The sequence below is a fragment of the Cornus florida genome, unplaced genomic scaffold (genome assembly GCF_030987335.1).
Source record: "Cornus florida cultivar Cherokee Brave unplaced genomic scaffold, ASM3098733v1 CherokeeBrave_3.0.0_Hap2_Chr04, whole genome shotgun sequence".
NCBI classification, from domain to species: Eukaryota; Viridiplantae; Streptophyta; class Magnoliopsida; order Cornales; family Cornaceae; genus Cornus; species Cornus florida.
The window spans coordinates 97,577,313-97,597,724 of NW_026775574.1; the positions used below are offsets into that span (position 1 = coordinate 97,577,313).

The following is a 20,412-nucleotide window of genomic DNA, read 5'->3' on the forward strand; positions in this document are numbered from 1 at the left end:
TTAAGTTATTATGCAAGAAGGAGTTAGTATTATTATTAATTTAAAATTTAGGGTTGTACGTAGAATACTACTAGTAGTAAAATTTCATGCACTTTATTTGGGCTTTAGGTAACTTTGCCAGCACCATATCAAATCGTACAGTGTGATGATGACTGACAATGAAAAATCTCTTTTTCTTCTTTTTATTTATTTATTTAATTTTTTTCTTTTTGTGGTTCTAATCAATAATTACTTATCATTTTACTTTTCCTGCTGATGATGAGTCTATCTCTCTCTCACATCTGAATTTGCATTCCTCTCTCTCTCTCTCTATCTGCAATCCGTCCATATCTGATCCCTCTTACTCATCTCACAGTCTCACCATCGTCCATCTACTGAATCTTCACTTTCCGATCATCTATTTGATTTCTCTGGTTCGATCTGTCTGTCACTGAAAATCAGAGTCAATTGGTGCATTTGGATTTGGGATATATATAGCTTGCATTATCCGGACAAGATTGGCATAAGTCAGAGGTATGTTTAAATCTCATTTTTAGTTTCCTCAACAACAACTGTCTTTTAGCTTCGTGTATTAGTTTCTATTACTTCCATTTCCTTTGTATTGCATCATCTGCTGCTTCTTTTTTTCCCTTCGTGTCTTCAATTTGTATCTCTCTCGAGTGTCTCCTTGTGAATCTTCACTTTTCATTCCCTAAAAGAAAAAAAAGAAAATCTTTTACTTTTGTTTGTCATTAATTCAAAAATCAAACTCTGTGTATTTGTCTTGAAGTCTCTTCCTTTAATTTCTTAGCTTTTTCCTTATCCCAAAAATAAAAAATAAAAATAAAAAAATTCTTGTGAATCTTCACTTTTCCTTCCGAAAAAAAATTCAAAAAAAATCTCATTTTTAGTTTCCTCAACAACAACTGTCTTTTAGCTTCGTGTATTAGTTTCTATTACTTCCATTTCCTTTGTATTGCATCATCTGCTTCTTTTTTTCCCTTCAGTGTCTTCAATTTCCCACATTCTGTCCCTTAGTTTTTCTGTTAAATTTGAATTAGGCTCTCTTACACCTCAATTTGTATCTCTCCAGTGTCTCCTTGTGAATCTTCACTTTTCATTACCTATAAAGAAAAAAGAAAATCTTTCACTTTTGTTTGTCGTTAATCCAAAATCAAACTGTGTATTTGTCTTGAAGTCTCTTCCTTTAATTTCTTACCTTTTTCCTTTTTCCCAAAAAAAAAAAAAGAAAAAAAAAAAGTCGTAGCTTTCCTTTGTATTCTGTATTGCACCTGTCTGCTTAGAGAGAGAAAATAGAAAGAAATAAATTAAAGGTTGTTGCTGGTGAGTTAAAAATGGCGGAGGGTATTGCTATTAATGTTGCGGGAACGATATTGGAGCCCATCAGAGACAGCTTGTACGCAGTCATCAGTCGTCACTATGGTTACATGATTCACTGCGAGAAAAACATTCGGGATTTCGCAGATGAAGTTGCCAATCTCAAAAATGCCCATACAAGGGTCCAGACAGAGGTCGATAAAGCCAGGGACAATGCTGAAGACATTTACGAGGAAGTTTCGAAATGGCTGACGGAAGTGGGGAACTTATTGCCGACGCTGGAACAAGACAAGATCAGGTTACTCCAAGGCAAAGATAATCTCAAGTGTCTTGATGTTTGCTCACGTTACCGGTTGGGTAAGGAAGGGAAAAAGAAGACGCCTGATGTTACCAAGCTTATAGAGGCCGCCGGCAAATTTGATTCTGTTGGACACCGACGTCGTCTAACTCGTATTTGGCACAGAAGTTACAGCACAAGCTATGTGAGTTTTCAATCCAGGGAGTTGGTTTTTAAAGAGATTATGAAGGCACTAAAAGATGACGGGACTTACAAGATTGGAATATATGGAATGCCTGGTGTTGGAAAGACTAGGATGACGAAAGAAGTTACCCAACAAGCCGAAAAGCATAATCTTTTTGATGAGATCGTCGAGATAGTTTTCACCTAGAATCCTAATGTGATAGAAATTCAAGAAAAACTTGCAGAGGGTTTGAATCTGACTTTAGATAAAAAGACTGAAGATGCAAGGAAGGAACTGTTGCTCAAAAGATTGAAAAATGGTAAAAAGATCCTTGTATTGGTCGATGATGTTTGGAATGGTCAAACTAAATTGGAGGACATAGGATTTCCGACTATAGATGATCAAACCAAAGGTTGCAAAATTCTGTTGACCTCTCGGCAACCAGATGCGTGCGAAGCAATGGGGGTTCCTGAAAATGTGAACTTCCAAATTGGAGTCTTATTGAAAGATGAAGCATGGTCCCTGTTCGAGAAGAAGGTTGGAGATTCCATCAAAGCTGACATGCGTTCTGTAGCGGAAGCGGTGTGTGAAGAATGTGCATGTTTGCCATTGGTAATACTTGCAGTTGGAGGAGCACTAATGAAGAAGAGTAAGAGGGAATGGAAAGATGCACTTCAACAATTGAGAAATTCCACCGCAAAGAACATTCCAAGATGGAGCACAAAAGTCTATTCACCCATAGAGTTTAGCTACAACAACCTGGAGCATGCTGATGCGAAATCAATTTTTTTGCTTTGTTGTTTGTTCGGAGAAGATGTTGAGATTTCCATTGATAACTTGGTAAGGTATGGAGTTGGATTGAGGCTTCTCCAAGGCGTGGATACAATGGAAGAAGCAAGGAATAGAGCACATGTGTTGGTCACGACGCTCAAGACATCCTCTTTGTTATTAGACGGTAGTGAGAAAGACTTGGTGAAAATGCACGATGTCACTCGAGATTTCGCCATTTGGATTGCATCAAAAGAGGAAGATACCAAGTTTCTAGTGAAAGATGGTGTCAGGTTTTGGCCAGATGAGGATGAATATAAACAATGCAAAGCAATCTCATTAAGGTTCAATAATGATTGTGTGCTTCCCAATGATTTAGAATGTTCAGAACTACACACCTTAATGTTGGAATTCCACAATCTTTCATCAGAAGTTCCAAGTAACTTTTTTAAAGGGATGGAAAAGCTTGAAGTTTTACAATTGCGTGACATGCAGATTTCGGAACTACCGTCGTCACTTAAAAATCTTAGGATGTTATGTCTATACAACTGCAAATTGGTGAAGGTAGCTTTTCTCAAGGAATTTAAAAAACTTGAGATACTATGCATTAAAGATTCTGATCTCAGAGAACTGGCTCCAGAAATAGGCCAGTTGACTCGCTTGCGGTTGTTGGATCTGAGGGACTGTGACAAGCTCATGATCATTCCCTCAGGTGTCATATCAAGTCTATCCCAACTTGAGGAATTGTACATTCCAAATGAGTTTGACCAATGGGAGGTTAAAGACAATGCAAGTCTTAATGAACTAAACTCATTGAACCACATAATCAGTTTACAAGTTTTTGAGCCCCTGTTTAAGTCGTTGAACAGATTTCAAATATCCATTGGGAGCAAGCTTAGTATTTGGGAGCGACCTTCATCAGCAACAAGGATATTGAAAGTAGTGGGTTTCCCTTTGAAGAAGGAGCTTAACATTTTGATGGAGAAAGCTGAAGTACTGTATTTGGAAGACTTGAGAGAGAATGTTCCTAAGGGACTATGCGGATCTGTTTCATTTCGTGAATTAAGTTTGTTAAAAGTTGAAAACTGTAAATTAATGATATATCTCTTTTCCTCAGCCGCTGCAAGAAGTCTTTCACAACTCCAAAAATTAAGTGTAAGAAATTGTGAAATCATGGAGGAAATAGTCAGAGATGACCAGGAAGTCATGGATGAAGTTATTGTTTTTGACCATTTAAAGGAAATAGAGTTGAAGGATCTACCCAATTTCAGAAGTTTCTATGTCAATATGAAGAAGTCGACAACTAGGGACTGCAACACGTCTACCCTTGTGCAAGCTTTGTTTAACGATAAGGTATGCTCAACACTTACCTTATAATTACTAAAATAAGAATCAGTGGCAGAAATAAGCTATAAGTGGGCACCTGTTCCTCAAAGCCCATTGACTAAGGAGATGGGCTGGTTTGTTTGAGGATCGAGGAGCCCACGAGAGAGTAAAATCTGGATGGGCTGCATGCATACATATTCAATCAGCAGACACTTGTCTATATATATATATATATATATATGTATATATGCAATCATTCTCAGACACACATGAAGCATACATGTCACATGTGTCATGCACGATACGTCTAATTATATAATTAGAGATATTTCAGTAATTTTTATATTCTTAAAAGTTTTATTTTAATATTTATAGATGGGCATCAACATTACTACTATGCTAACATAACATGCATTTATTAGTATACTTTTTTTACACTACCTTTTCTTATTATGGTTATTCAAATTTATATATTCAATTGCAATTTCAAAATGGATATCAGTTTAATCTAGATCAAATATAAATATTTTAATCTTAGATAAAATGGCATATTAAAATGATATTACAAAAACAGAGCATAATTTCCTGTATCTACATCTAGGGTTCATTTGTCGAGACCTAATGTTTTATTTGTAAAATATTTTCTAAAAAAAAAATTTCATTTAAAATGTTTTCTTTATTTTTATTTTTTGATTTTTGACAACTGTCTGTAAAATATTTTCTAAATTAACCTTTTTTTATATTTTTTATTATTTTTTTTTAGGGTCACTCACCAATAGAAAATAGTACACCCTAAACCACGATAATATTATGATTACATGACTTGAAAAACAAAGTGTCTAATGCGGTAAAGTAATTGTATTTAAGCAAAATAATATTGTGGGTACATGACTTCACTTCTTTAATAATTAATATATAAGACTTTTTGACTAAAAAATGCAAATGAAACAACTTATTTCTTCTTCCTCATCTCACATGAAAGGTCGCACATTTAATTAATAGGTGTGTGGGATTGGTTTGTCTGTTATTAACTTATTACCTATCAATAAATTATATCATCGTATCAACACCTACTAGCCACTTTGTTTTCTTCTTAAAAAAAAAAAAAAAGCATTTTTAGGTAGTATCAAATTAGTAAGTTTGTTGGACTAAAAAACGACATTCTCGAATAAAATTTGATTTCCTGTTCTTGGTTTTGAGCTGGGAAATAATATAAGCATTTTGCATGTCTAATTTGACAATTTGTAGATATGAATCAAATATATAGTTAATTTTAATATCTTAATATACTTTTTTTTTGTACAATTTTAATTAAATTCAGGATCCTATTTTTTTTCTTAAAACATTAGTATTCTGTTTTATTATTATTATTATAATTATTATTTTGTTGAAATAAATTAGAATAGATTACTTTTATGCTTTGGTACCTACAATTTTTTTTAACAAGTTAAAAACAAATTTTATTACATTTACCAAGGGTTGTATAGTCTAATGGTACTTCCTCACATTCTAAATAGAATCATGGAGGGTTCAAGTCCCTGTAGGAGTACCTTGGTGTGTGAGTTTATTTCCCAAAAAAAAAAAAAAACGAAAAACACTCTGTTACACTTGACAAGAAGCAAAGAGAACAAGAACGCAAGACAAAGCAGGAAAATAAAAATCAATGGCAGAAATAAGCCATGTGGGCCAAGTGTCCCACTCAAGGTCACTAGACCTGTTCCTCAAAGCCCATTGACTAAGGAGATGGGCTGGTTTGTTTGAGGATCAAGGAGCCCACGAGAGAGTGAAATCTGGATGGGCCGTCAACAAGAGCTTTATGTCTTCGTACCACATGCACCCATAGTCAATCAGGAGACACTTGTCTATATATATATATATATATGCAACCACTCTCAGACAGACATGAAGCATGCATGTATAATTATATATGTATATATAATTAGAGATATTCCAGTAATTTTTATATTCTTAGAAGTTTTATTTTAATATTTATAGATGCACATCACATTACTACCATGCATTTATTAGCATAATTTCGTAAATTAACTTATCCTATTATGTTTATTCATATTTATATATTCAATTGCAATTATAAAATGGATATAAGCTTAATCTATATCAAATAAAAATATTCTAATCTCAGATAAAATAGCATATTAAAATGAATATTACAAAAACAGAGCATAATTTCTTTCTAAATCTAACTCAAAAATAAGAAAATAGTCATATAGCAGAAGCAAAGTATTACTTGGGTTTTTTTTTTTAATTCCAATAGGCTCCTTCCGCTCCTAAATGAGAAAACAGCCCAAGAATAGCTGATTGTGCTTCATTTGTTTGAAAAATAGTAAGAAAACCATTTGGTTTCTTAAAATACTTTTTTCCCTGAGATTTACTGGAAAACAAATTAGGGAAAAAAGAAAAAAATAACTATACTTTACTTCTCATGCAGCGTTCAAAATTTTCATTTTAAAATAGTAGGAGCCAAATGTTGCAAAATTTACTAATAATAACTGAATAGGTGGATTCTTGGCTACAAATGTAACATTATAGTAATGAATTTTGCAGGTTGCATTCCCTGCTTTGGAGGAACTAAAGATTGAAAATTTGAAAAGCCTTACAGCGATATGGGAAGGCCAATCCCAATCACTCATAGTGAAGGAAGCACAAGTTTCCTTTCAAAGCCTAAGGTCCATGGACGTATGGAATTGTGATAAATTGGTGAATGTGATTGCCTCCAATGTGCTCCCAAGCTTACAAAAGCTAGAAAAACTTAAAGTCTCCAAATGTGATTCAGTGAAAGAGATATTTGCAGTTGAAAGGGGACAATTAGGAGAAAAAGATGGAGTGCATGACGAGATCATTGTCTTCCCTCAATTGAAGTATTTGGAACTTGAAGAGTTGCCCAGAGTGGAAACCCTCTTCAACCACAAGGTATGTACATAGATTCATTAACTCCCATGACGTCACTTCTTTAATAATTAATGTATAAGATTTACTGACTAAAAAATGTAAATGAAACAACTTATTTCCTCTTCCTCATCCCACATGAAAAGTTGCCCATTTAATTAAATTTCCACTGGGACTATAATTACTTATCAAAAAATGAAAAGAAGAAGAAGAAAAACGATGTGAATGAAAAATTATCGTGCCTTTTCTATTTTTATGCATGCTTACCTATAAATACTTTTTATTCATTCTACAATTTTACCTTTTATGCCCCCGATGTATTAAGTTTTTCCAAGGTTCGTTTGTTTAGATGAAAAATTATGATGAAAAGTGATAGTGAAAGAAAAAAAAAATCAAGTTTCCATCATCTATTTGGTTAGCAAGAATATTTTTGAAGAAAATTGTGAGAAAATATTATTTTGCTAGTTTGGATAGTATGAAGAAAACAGAAAATATAATTGTTGCAAAATTTACTAATAATAACTGAATAGGTGGATTCTTGGCTACAAATGTAACATTATAGTAATGAATTTTGCAGGTTGCATTCCCTGCCCCGGAGGAACTATATATTAGAGAATTAGAAAGCCTTACAGCGATATGGGAAGGCCAATCCCAATCACTCCTAGTGAAGGAAGCACAAGTTTCCTTTCAAAGCCTAAGGTCCTTGGACGTATGGGAATGTCATAAATTGGTGAATGTGATTGCCTCCAATGTGCTCCCAAGCTTAAAGAAGCTAGAAAAACTTAATGTTGGTTCATGTGCTTCAGTGGAAGAGATAGTTGCAGTTAAAATGGGACAATTAAGAGAAGAAGATGTAGTGCATGATGAGATCATTGTCTTCCCTCAATTGAAGAATTTGAGACTTGAAGACTTGCCAAACCTCAAAAGTTTCACTCTTGGATCCAAAGAATTAGAAGAAACAGTGGATCAAATCATTCCCAGAGTGGAAGCTCTCTTCAACCACAAGGTATGTAAATAGCTCTCTATTAAGTTTTTCTATACAATTACCATCCAACACAGAGTCATTAATTAACTCCCAAGATTATATATTAATTAAGCTCTCTTCAACCAAAAGCAATTGGCCTCTCTCCTCTATCATCTTTTTCTTTTTCTTTTCTTTTCTTTTCTTTTTTTTTTTTACGGTAAAGTAATTGTATTTAAACAACAAAAATATTGTGGGTACATGACTTCACTTCTTTAATAATTAATATATAACTAAAAAATGCAAATGAAACAACTTATTTCTTCTTCCCCCTCTCACATGGAAGGTCACACATTTAGTTAATAGGTGGGTGAGAGTGGTTTGTATGTTATTAACTTCTTACCCATCAACAAATTATATCATCTCATCAACACTTACTAGCCACTTTATTTTCTTCTTAAGAAAATATATATTTTTTAATTAGTATCAAATTAGGAAGTTTCTTGGACTAAATATGACATTCTCGAATAAAATTTAAGTTCCATATTTTTAATTTAACCAATTTTTTTTTTTTTTTTCCTAACTAGAAGGAAAGAGAACAAGAAAGTAAGGCAAAACGGGAAAATAAGAATCAATGGCAGAAACAGGTCATGTGGGCCAATTGTCCCACTCAAGGTCACTCGAACTGCTCCTCGAAGCCCATTGACTATGGAGATGGGCTGGTTTGTTTGAGGATCAACGAGCCCACAAGAGAGTAAAATCTGCGTGGGCAGCAGCCAACAAGAGCTTTATGTCTTTATACCACACGCACACGCACACGTATTCATTCAGGAGACACTTGTCTATTATATATATATAATAATATATATATATATGCAACTACTCTCAGACACATGAAGCATACATGTTTGCACACTACGTATAATTATATATGTATATATAATTAGAGATATTCCAGTCATTTTTATATTCTTAGAAATTTTATTTTAACTAGAAAAAACGCACGTGAAAATTTTTTATTATAAAAAGATTGAAAAAGTTCGCCACTCAAACCAAAAGCAAAACAATGCAATTGTTTCTCTTGAATTAACTGGTCTTATTCTTTTGTTTGACCCCTTCCATCTAAACCCTGTACTCATCAACATGTAAGAGCATTAATTCAAATTTTATGTGATATGTAGGAGTTTATTGAAAAGAAAATCTAAATTTACCGTAATACGTAGAAGTAAATTGACAAGAAAATAGAAGGGAAAATGTTTTTTAGAAAATCTTTAATTATTTTTATATTAATTAATAAATATATAATTAATGGAAAGAAAATCTAAATTTTATTGAAAAGAAAACAGAAGGAAACATGTCTTATAGAAACTCTTTAATATAATTTATTATTTTAAATGGTAATTTATTTTATTATTTTATTATCTAATTTATAAATCAATGGTTTTAAATTCTTTAACCTATTTTGTAGTAGAAATATAAATTGATAACCAAATTAGTGCTTAATTGATAAAATAGGATTATTATTTTAATTTGTAACTTATTTTATTATTTTATTATCTAATTCATAAATCAATGATTTGACGATCCAAACTGTACTCATCAAGAGTATTAATTCTTTTTTCAAATTTAATGTGATACGTAAGAGTTTATTGGAAAGAAAATCTAAATTTACGGTGATACGTAAGAGTTTATTGGAAAGAAAATCTAAATTTACGGTGATACGTAACATTGGAAAGAATAGAAGGAAACATGTTTGTTTAGAAACTTTTTAATATTTTTTATATTAATTAATAAATACATAATTTACGGAAAGAAAGTCTAAATTTATGTTGATACATAGAAGTACCATTGAAAAGAAAACAGAAGGAACATGTTTTATAGAAACTCTTTAATATAATTTGTCTTTAAATAGAATTATTATTTTAGATGGTAACTTATTTTATTATTTTATTATCTAATTTATAAATAAATGATTTTAAAATTTTTAACTTATGTTGTGGTAGAAATCTAAATTGAAAACCAAATTAGTACTTAGCACAGATAAAATCCTAAATAAAATAATATTATTGTTTTAATTGGTAAGTTATTTTATTATTGAATTTATAAATCAATGATTTGAAATTCTTGACACCCTTGTACTTTTAATAATAGTATAAATATTTATAAATGCGCATCACATTACTACCATGCCACGTGCATTTATTAGCATAATTTCTTAAGCTAAATTTTCCTATTATGTTTATTCAAATTTGTATATTCAATTGCAATTTTAAAATGGATATAAGTTGAATCTAGATCAAATAAAAATATTCTAATCTCAGATAAAATAGCATATTAAAATGGATATTCCAAAAACAGAGCATAATTTCTCTCTAAATGTAATTAAGAATCAAAATTTTACTTGGGTTTTTTTAATTCCAAAGACTAGTAGGCTCCTAAATGAGAAAGCAGCCCAAGAAGAGCTGGATTGTGCTTCATTTGTTTGAATAATAATAATAAACCTATGTGATTGTGCTTCATTTGTTTGAAAAATATAAGATAACAAGACCACTTGTTTTTACTGGAAACCAGTTTTATTTTAATATAAGATAGAAGTTTTATTTTAATATTTATAGATGCGCATCACATTACTACCATGCATTTATTAGCATAATTTCATAAATTAACTTATCCTATTATGTTTATTCAAATTTATATATTCAATTGCAATTTTAAAATGGATATAAGTTTAATCTATATCAAAAAAAAATATTCTAATCTCAGATTAAAATAGCATATTAAAATGGATATTACAAAAACAGAGCATAATTTCTTTCTAAATCTAACTCAAAAATAAGAGAATAGTCATAGCAGAAGCAAAGAATTACTTGGGTTTTTTAATTCCAATAGGCTCCTTCCGCTTCTAAATGAGAAAGCAGCCCAAGAATAGCTGGATTGTGCTTCATTTGTTTGAAAAATAGTAATAAAACCATTTAGTTTCTTAAAATACTTTTTTTCCCAAGAGTACACTAGTTTTTACTGGAAAACAAATTAGGGAAAAAAGAAAAAAATAACTATAGTTGACTTCTCATGCAGCGTTCATAATTTTCATTTTAAAATAGTAGGAGCCAAATGTTGCAAAATTTACTAATAATAACTGAATAGGTGGATTCTTGGCTACAAATGTAACATTATTGTAATGAATTTTGCAGGTTGCATTTCCTGTCTTGGAGGTACTAAATATTGGCAGATTGGAAAGCCTTACAGCGATATGGGAAGGCCAATCCCAATCACTCATAGTGAAGGAAGCACAAGTTTCCTTTCAAAGCCTAAGGTCCATGGACGTATGGAATTGTGATAAATTGGTGAATGTGATTGCCTCCAATGCAGTTTACAGATGTGATTCAGTGGAAGAGATAGTTGCAGTTGAAAGGGGACAATTAGGAGAAGAAGATGTAGTGCATGATGAGATCATTGTCTTCCCTCAATTGAAGTATTTGAAACTTATAGGCTTGCCAAACCTCACAAGTTTCACTCATGAATCCAAAGAAGAAGGAGAAACAATGGATCAAATCATTCCCAGAGTGGAAGCTCTCTTCAACCACAAGGTATGTAAATAGCTCTTTATTAAGTTTTTCTATACAATTACCATCCAACACAGAGTCATTAATTAACTCCCAAGATTATATATTAATTAAGCTCTCTTCAACCAAAATCTATTGGCCTCTCTCCTCTATCATCTTTTTTTTTTTTACTCAAAAAACAAAGTCTATAATATGGTAAAGTAATTGTATTTAAACAACAAAAATATTGTGGGTACATGACTTCACTTCTTTAATAATTAATATATAACTAAAAAATGCAAATGAAACAACTTATTTCTTCTTCCCCCTCTCACATGAATAGGTCACACATTTAGTATTACTTGGGTTTTTTTTTTTAATTCCAATAGGCTCCTTCCGCTCCTAAATGAGAAAACAGCCCAAGAATAGCTGATTGTGCTTCATTTGTTTGAAAAATAGTAAGAAAACCATTTGGTTTCTTAAAATACTTTTTTCCCTGAGATTTACTGGAAAACAAATTAGGGAAAAAAGAAAAAAATAACTATACTTTACTTCTCATGCAGCGTTCAAAATTTTCATTTTAAAATAGTAGGAGCCAAATGTTGCAAAATTTACTAATAATAACTGAATAGGTGGATTCTTGGCTACAAATGTAACATTATAGTAATGAATTTTGCAGGTTGCATTCCCTGCTTTGGAGGAACTAAAGATTGAAAATTTGAAAAGCCTTACAGCGATATGGGAAGGCCAATCCCAATCACTCATAGTGAAGGAAGCACAAGTTTCCTTTCAAAGCCTAAGGTCCATGGACGTATGGAATTGTGATAAATTGGTGAATGTGATTGCCTCCAATGCAGTTTACAGATGTGATTCAGTGGAAGAGATAGTTGCAGTTGAAAGGGGACAATTAGGAGAAGAAGATGTAGTGCATGATGAGATCATTGTCTTCCCTCAATTGAAGTATTTGAAACTTATAGGCTTGCCAAACCTCACAAGTTTCACTCATGAATCCAAAGAAGAAGGAGAAACAATGGATCAAATCATTCCCAGAGTGGAAGCTCTCTTCAACCACAAGGTATGTAAATAGCTCTTTATTAAGTTTTTCTATACAATTACCATCCAACACAAAGTCATTAATTAACTCCCAAGATTGTATATTAATTAAGTTCTCTTCAACCAAAAGCTATTGGCCTCTCTCCTCTATCATCTTTTTTTTTTTTTCTTTTCTTTTTTTTTTACACAAAAAACAAAGTCTATAATACGGTAAAGTAATTGTATTTAAACAACAAAAATAAAATACGGTAAAGTAAATTGATATAAATTGATAGTAGAAATATAAATTGATAACCAAATTAGTACTTAATTGATAAAATAGGATTATTATTTTAAGTGGTAACTTATTTCATTATCTAATTTATAAATCAATGATTTGACGATCCAAACCCTGTACTCATCAAGAGTATTAATTCTTTTTCCAAATTTAATGTGATACGTAAGAGTTTATTGGAAAGAAAATCTAAATTTACGGTGATACGTAACATTGGAAAGAATAGAAGGAAACATGTTTTTTTAGAAACTCTTTAATATTTTTTATATTAATTAATAAATATATAATTTACGGAAAGAAATTCTAAATTTATGTTGATACATAGAAGTACCATTGAAAAGAAAACAGAAGGAACATGTTTTATAGAAACTCTTTAATATAATTTGTCTTTAAATAGAATTATTTTTTTAGATGGTAACTTATTTTATTATTTTATTATCTAATTTATAAATAAATGATTTTAAAATTTAGCTCCTCTTTTCTTACTTTTCTTCTTCCTACTCAAGTTAGGGTACTATTTTTCTCTCCAATTTTTATTTTCGGTAGAGTACTATTTTATTATATGTTTTATTAAAAAAAAAACTCATGCATTAAAAAAATCTATTAGTTATTTATTTTAACTCCAGGTTTAGAGTTGATGGCTTGTGTTTACGGCTAAGGATTTTCTTTATTTTTATTTTTTGATTTTTGACAACTGTCCGTAAAATATTTTCTAAATTAACCTTTTTTTTATTTTTTTATTATTATTATTTTTTAGGGTCACTCACCAATAGGAAATAGTACACCCTAAACCACAATAATATTATGGTTACATGACTTGAAAAACAAAGTCTCTAATGCGGTAAAGTAATTGTATTTAAGCAAAATAATATTGTGGGTACATGACTTCACTTCTTTAATAATTAATATATAAGACTTTTTGACTAAAAAATGCAAATGAAACAACTTATTTCTTCTTCCTCATCTCACATGAAAGGGCGCACATTTAATTAATAGGTGGGTGGGATTGGTTTGTCTGTTATTAACTTATTACCTATCAATAAATTATATCATCGCATCAACACCTACTAGCCACTTTGTTTTCTTTTTTAAAAAAAAAAATTAAAAAAAAAAAAAAAAATTTTTGTTGGACTAAAAAACGACATTCTCGAATAAAATTTGATTTCCTGTTCTTGGTTTTGAGCTGGGAAATAATATAAGCATTTTGCATGTCTAATTTGACAATTTGTAGATGTGAATTGAATATATAGTTAATTTTAATATCTTAATATACTTTTTTTTTGTACAATTTTAATTAAAATCAGGATCCTATTTTTTTTCTTAAAACATTAGTATTCTGTTTTATTATTATTATTATAATTATTATTTTGTTGAAATAAATTAGAATAGATTACTTTTATGCTTTGGTACCTACAATTTTTTTTAACAAGTTAAAAACAAATTTTATTACACTTACCAAGGGTTGTATAGTCTAATGGTATTTCTTCACATTCCAAATAGAATCATGGAGGGTTCAAGTCCCCGTAGGAGTACCTTGGTGTGTGAGTTTATTTCCAAGAAAAAAAACGGCCTCTGTTACACTTGACAAGAAGCAAAGAGAACAAGAACGCAAGACAAAACAGGAAAATAAAAATCAATGGCAGAAATAAGCCATGTGGGCCAAGTGTCCCACTCAAGGTCACTAGTCCTGTTCCTCAAAGCCCATTGACTAAGGAGATGGGCTGGTTTGTTTGAGGATCAAATAAAAATCACATGGCAGAAATAAGCCATGTGGGTTTTTTTTTTATAATTCCAATAGGCTCCTTCCGCTCCTAAATGAGAAAACAGCCCAAGAATAGCTGATTGTGCTTCATTTGTTTGAAAAATAGTAAGAAAACCATTTGGTTTCTTAAAATACTTTTTTTCCTGAGATTTACTGGAAAACAAATTAGGGAAAAAAGAAAAAAATAACTATAGTTTACTTCTCATGCAGCGTTCATAATTTTCATTTTAAAATAGTAGGAGCCAAATGTTGCAAAATTTACTAATAATAACTGAATAGGTGGATTCTTGGCTACAAATGTAACATTATAGTAATGAATTTTGCAGGTTGCATTCCCTGCCTTGGAGGAACTAAAGATTGAAAATTTGAAAAGCCTTGCAGCAATATGGGAAGGCCAATACCAATCACTCCTAGTGAAGGAAGCACAAGTTTCCTTTCAAAGCCTAAGGTTCATGACAGTATGGGGATGTGATAAATTGGTGAATGTGATCGCCTCCAATGAAGTCTACAGATGTGATTCAGTGGATGAGATCATTGTCTTCAACCACAAGGTATGTATATAGATCTATTAAGCTTTTCTATACAATTACCATAGAGTCATTAATTAACTCCCAAGATTATATATTAATTAATCTCTCTTCAACCACAAGCTATTGGCCTCTCTCCTCTATCATCTTTTTCTTTTCATTTTTTTTTACTCAAAAAACAAAGTCTCTAATGTGGTAAAGTAATTGTATTTAAGCAACAATAATATTGTGGGTACATGACTTCAAATTCTTTAATAATTAATATATAAGACTTACTGACTAACAAATGCAAATGAAACAACTTATTTCTTCTTCCTCCTCCCACATGAAAGGTCGCACATTTAATTAATAGTTGGGTGGGAATGGTTTGTATGTTATTAACTTGTTACCAATCAACAAATTATATTATCTCATCAACACTTACTAGCCACTTTATTTTCTTCTTAAAAAATATATATATTTTTAATTAGTATCAAATTAGGAAGTTTCTTGGACTAAAATATGACATTCTCGAATAAAATTTAAGTTCAATATTTTTAATTTACCCATTTATTTATTTATTTTTTTCTTTCCTTTCCTAACAAGAAGGAAAGAGAACAAGAAAGTAAAGGCAAAACAGGAAAATAAGAATCAATGGCAGAAATAGGCCATATGGGCCAAGTGTCCCACTCAAGGTCACTAGAACTGCTCCTCAAAGCCCATTTGACTATGGAGATGGGCTGGTTTGTTTGTGGATCGAGCCCACAAGAGAGTGAAATCTGGATGGGTCGCCAACAAGAGCTTTATGTCTTCATACCACATGCACACATATTCAATCAGGCGACACTTGTCTATAATATATATATATATATATATATATATATATATATATGCAACCACTCTCAGACACAAGAAGCATACATGTTTGCACACTACGTATTATATATCTATGTATAATTAGAGATACTCCAATCATTTTTATATTCCTAGAAGTTTTATTTTAACTAGGAAATAAGCACGTGAAAATTTTTTATTATAAAAAGATTGAAAAAGTTTGCCACTCAAACAAAAAGCAAAACAATGCAATTGTTTCTCTTGATTAACTGGTCTTATTCTTTTGTTTGACCCCTTCGATCTAAACCCTGTACTCATCGACATGTAAAAGCATTAATTCAAATTTTATGTGATATGTAGGAGTTTACTGAAAAGAAAATCTAAATTTACCGTAATACGTAGAAGTAAATTGAAAAGAAAATAGAAGGGAAAATGTTTAATAGAAACTCTTTAATATTTTTTATAATAATTAATAAATATATAATTAATGGAAAGAAAATCTAAATTTTATTGAAAAGAAAACAGAAGGAAACATGTTTTATAGAAACTCTTTAATATAATTTATTATTTTAAATGGTAATTTATTTTATTATTTTATTATCTAATTTATAAATCAATGGTTTTAAATTCTTTAACTAATTTTGTAGTAGAAATATAAATTGATATCCAAATTAGTACTTAATAGTTAATTGGTAAAATAGGATTATTATTTTAATTGGTAACTTATTTTATTATCTTATTATCTAATTTATATATCAAGGATTTTACGATCCAAACCCTGTACTCATCAACATGTAAGAGTATTAATTCTTTTTCCAAATTTAATGTGATACGTAGAAGTACACTGGAAAGAATAGAAGGAAACATGTTTTTTTAGAAACTCTTTAATTTTTTTTATATTAATTAATAAATATATAATTTATGGAAAGAAAGTCTGAATTTATGTGAATCAAAAATTATCAAAAAATGAAAAGAAGAAGAAGAAAAACAATGTGAATGAAAAATTATCGTGCATTTTCTACTTTTATGCATGCTTACCTATAAATACTTTTTATTCCTTCTACAATTTTACCTTTTATGCCCACCACAAAGCTTGAGGACTAATTGTAAAAATTAAATGTATTAAGTTTTTCTAAGGTTCATTTGGTTAGATGGAAAATTATGATGAAAAGTGGTAGTGAAAGTACCATCATCTATTTGGTTAGCAAGAATATTTTTGAAGAAAATTGTGAGAAAATATTATTTTACTAGTTTGGATAACATAAAAAAAAAAAAAAAATAAAAAAAAAAAAAAAAAAAACCAGAAAGTGACTAAACTTATCAAAACACCTTTCTAATTTCAAATGCTAATAAAAAAAATCAATTTATGTTATATGAATACTCTTTATATTCAAAGATTTATTTTAGTAAAGAAATAATAAAATATGAATTATTAATTAATTAATTATTTCTTATTTTTTATTTTTATTTTTATTTGTTGGTCGACAAACAATAACGTACTCTTCACTCGTTTTTATATAAAATTTTATGAGCTAATATATAACAAGGTTTAGTAATTGTTTTCTTAGCAAGCCTGTCAGGACTCACCACCACCATGTATACTAATCACAAAAAAAATATAATTCATATAGAGTTACCACTTGTCATCAATCTATTGAATACTTAATTTATTAATATATATATATAATTTTTTTGCATCACAAAGGAGTAAGTATTCGTTGTACCCGGTACATTGAGCACATCACTGTCGTTCGTGTTGTACAAGCACGGTGAGTTTACAACACGCATAGATATAAACGGTTATGATTGCCTAGTGCACCGAAAATATTATATATTTTTTCATCACAAAAAAGGTTTTTGCAAAAATTTCTCCCCCAAGCTTGCTAATTCTATTGTAACCTTAATTGTATATTAACAACATCATATTAATATATTATTATTTTTTTTCGATAAGGTTACCCATGTTATTCTATTAAATACAAACATGTCAATATTGTCATGCAAACACACCAGACCGCATTTCTAACAAGTATATATATATATATATATATATATATATATATATTAAATTAGAAATTTTTCATTAACTTTTATATTCTTTTCAATCTTTGTATATGCTTTATACTTATCATATTAGAACCATCTCACGAGCAACCCCAGCGCAGAGGTATGCTTTTATTTTACACTTTAACTAAAGTGTAGAGCCACATCAGCAATTGTTTGCTTACATGGCTCTACGCTTATTTTGGAAAGTAAAACTTCTTCTTGTGCACTCATTTTATCCCAACGTGTTAACATGCATTTATTAGCAAAAGTTATCCACTTTTATACTTTTATACTTTTCTGTACTTTTATCTTTATACAAAAAATAAAGATTTGAACTTCAAACTAATGGGCCCAAACCCCATCTATTATTCTTTAAAATTACAGCTTCAGATCACAACTCTTATTCAAATTTCTATATTTAATTGCAATATTAATTGAATGGGTAGTTTGCTTTACAAGCCCACCCATTCCAACAGAAATGATGGGCCCAATGGTCCTACTTGAATGCCATCCCATTATTTTGATTGCAATGGTTGGCCCAAGAAGCATTTTTTAAATTAATTTACATTTAATTGAAAAATATAGTATTAAGAAGCAGTTGCTCCACACTATTTTTTAATATGGAAATATTCTCCCCACTCTATTGTCAAAATAACAAACTTGTCTTTTGCCAGAATTAAAAAATTCATTAATTTTTCTCTAGCGAAAAAAGGGATGAAGAAGCACATTTCAACGGTGTTCTTTTCAACTGTCTAAGCCTTTAAGGTTAAAATTTAGCTCCTCTTCTCTTTTCTTTTTCCGTTAGGGTACTATTTTTCTCTCCGCTTTTTTATTTTCCTTAGTACTATTACTATATGTTTTATTTTAAAAAAAATTATGCAATTAAAAATCTATTAATTATTTATTTTCACTCCATATTTAGAGTTGATGGATTGTGTTTGCGGTTAAGATTTTCAAGGGAAGCTATGCCTTTTTCCCCTCCTTTTATGTTCCTTCTAATGACTAAGATATACTTGTTGAGTTATTTGGTATCATCACGTGGAAACTGATATTTTGCAGGCTAAATTTCCTTGAAAAACTTGATGACATTAACAATCTCACCCTTTTAACACCAAAGCTATAATCTAGTGGTATTTCTTTGCCATCCAAAGTGAAAGTTGAGGATTCAAGTTCTAGATAGTGATAAAAAAAATCTCTTTTCAGAAAATAAATACTTGTCTGACAATAAGCATAAATGTTTTGACAATATCAATCAATTTTAAAATTTTTGCACTTATTCTTTTGCTTTAATGAAATTTTAATATATTATGTTCAAGCAATGAATAACCTTAATGAACCTCAGTAATAATTACTTATCTTAAAAAGTAAGAAGTAAATAATTTTTATTCTTAAAATACATTTGATTTGTGAACGTGTTTAGTTTGTTTGACAAATATCACACCACAAGAATGCACTCTAGCTAAATTCTCATGCAGTGTTGATAATTATCATTTTAAAATAGTAGGAATGGAATCTTACAATAAAATATACTAATAATATGCCCAGAAGTGTTGGATTCTTGATCACAAAATATAATATATAAAATGAAATTTGCAGGTTTCATTACCTGCCTTGGAGAAACTGACTATTGAAAAACTACAAAGCCTTAGAGCAATATGGGTTGACCAATCGCAACCACTAGAGCAAGTGAAGGAGGCTGACGATTTCTTTCGGTGCCTAACCGACATGATTGTCCTTAGAAATAAGAAACTGGTGAATGTGATTCCCTCCAATATGCCCCTAATGTTACAGAACTTAAAACAACTCAAAGTTGAGGAATGTGATTCATTGTTTTCTGAAGTTGAAGTGCTTGGTACTGTTGAAAAAGGGTCTCCAATAGCTGAACCAACAATTAATGTACTTCCTCGGCTGCAAGAAATGCTTCTGGAGGGTCTACCTAACTTGGTAATGTATATAAGGTTGAACAGAAAGGAACACTTTGCGGGCAGAATTTGTGCGTATTCAAACCTAATAGATCTTCACCTTTCTAATCGTGACAATTTGGAAAATGTATTCTCACCATCTACAGCGAGATACCTTGTGCACCTTCAAAAATTAAAAATATTTAACTGTGAAAAAATGGAACAGATTGTTGCAATTGAAAGGGGAGAAGTTGGAGAAAATAAAGTGCATGATGAGATAATCGTCTTCCCTCAATTGAAGTACTTGAGACTTGAAAAATTGCCAAACCTCAAAAGTTTATGTTGCTGCAGTCGCGGATCCAAAAAAGGTGAAGAAGAAACAGTGGAGCTAAATATTCCTAGAGTAGAAGCCCTCTTCAACCACAAGGTACGTGTGTCCAAACTCCTATTTTAAAAAGTTTAGTAGCTATTAAGAAATGTCTGATTTGTGGTTAACAATCATTAATTAAATCTCAAATTTCACCCATATTTTCACTTAATGCTAACTTCAACAATCATTAATTAAATCTCAAATTTCACCCATATTTTCACTTAATGCTAACTTCAACATCCACCTGCCGAAGTCATGTAAATTTGCACCACCGTACCAATGAGTATTCGACTCAAATGCACCATGAGCCCTTTTGGACACACAGTAGAGCTGGCCTTGCCTATTTGACTTCGTATTCCTAAATAAGAGCTTTGGACATAAAAT

At 30.7% G+C, this 20,412-nt stretch overlaps 2 protein-coding genes across 26 annotated transcripts in view; both read left to right on the forward strand.

Moving 5' to 3' along the window:
* Positions 1 to 237: 237 nt before the first annotated feature.
* LOC132304114 (putative disease resistance protein At5g05400) lies at positions 238 to 1,985 on the forward strand. Its single transcript, XM_059801661.1, has one exon. The coding sequence runs from the start codon at positions 1,335 to 1,337 to the stop codon at positions 1,983 to 1,985; it is 651 nt and encodes a 216-aa protein (XP_059657644.1). The 5' UTR covers positions 238 to 1,334.
* Positions 1,986 to 2,228: 243 nt separating this feature from the next.
* The window catches only part of LOC132304111 (uncharacterized), a 159,289-nt gene continuing 141,105 nt past the window's right edge, over positions 2,229 to 20,412 (forward strand). For 13 of the 25 annotated variants that reach the window (XR_009481508.1, XM_059801636.1, XM_059801639.1 and 10 more), the window contains exons 1-7: positions 2,229 to 3,899; positions 6,438 to 6,803; positions 7,357 to 7,785; positions 10,932 to 11,327; positions 11,962 to 12,357; positions 14,698 to 14,922; positions 19,354 to 20,085. Coding sequence is in view for 24 of the 25 variants with exons in the window: in XM_059801636.1 (XP_059657619.1) it covers positions 2,238 to 3,899; positions 6,438 to 6,803; positions 7,357 to 7,785; positions 10,932 to 11,327; positions 11,962 to 12,357; positions 14,698 to 14,922; positions 19,354 to 20,085 (4,206 nt within the window). In the remaining variant the exon portion in view is untranslated. The remainder of the gene's footprint in view (positions 3,900 to 6,437; positions 6,804 to 7,356; positions 7,786 to 10,931; positions 11,328 to 11,961; positions 12,358 to 14,697; positions 14,923 to 19,353; positions 20,086 to 20,412) is intronic. The other 12 variants (XM_059801650.1, XM_059801658.1, XM_059801637.1 and 9 more) reach the window with 11 other exon arrangements.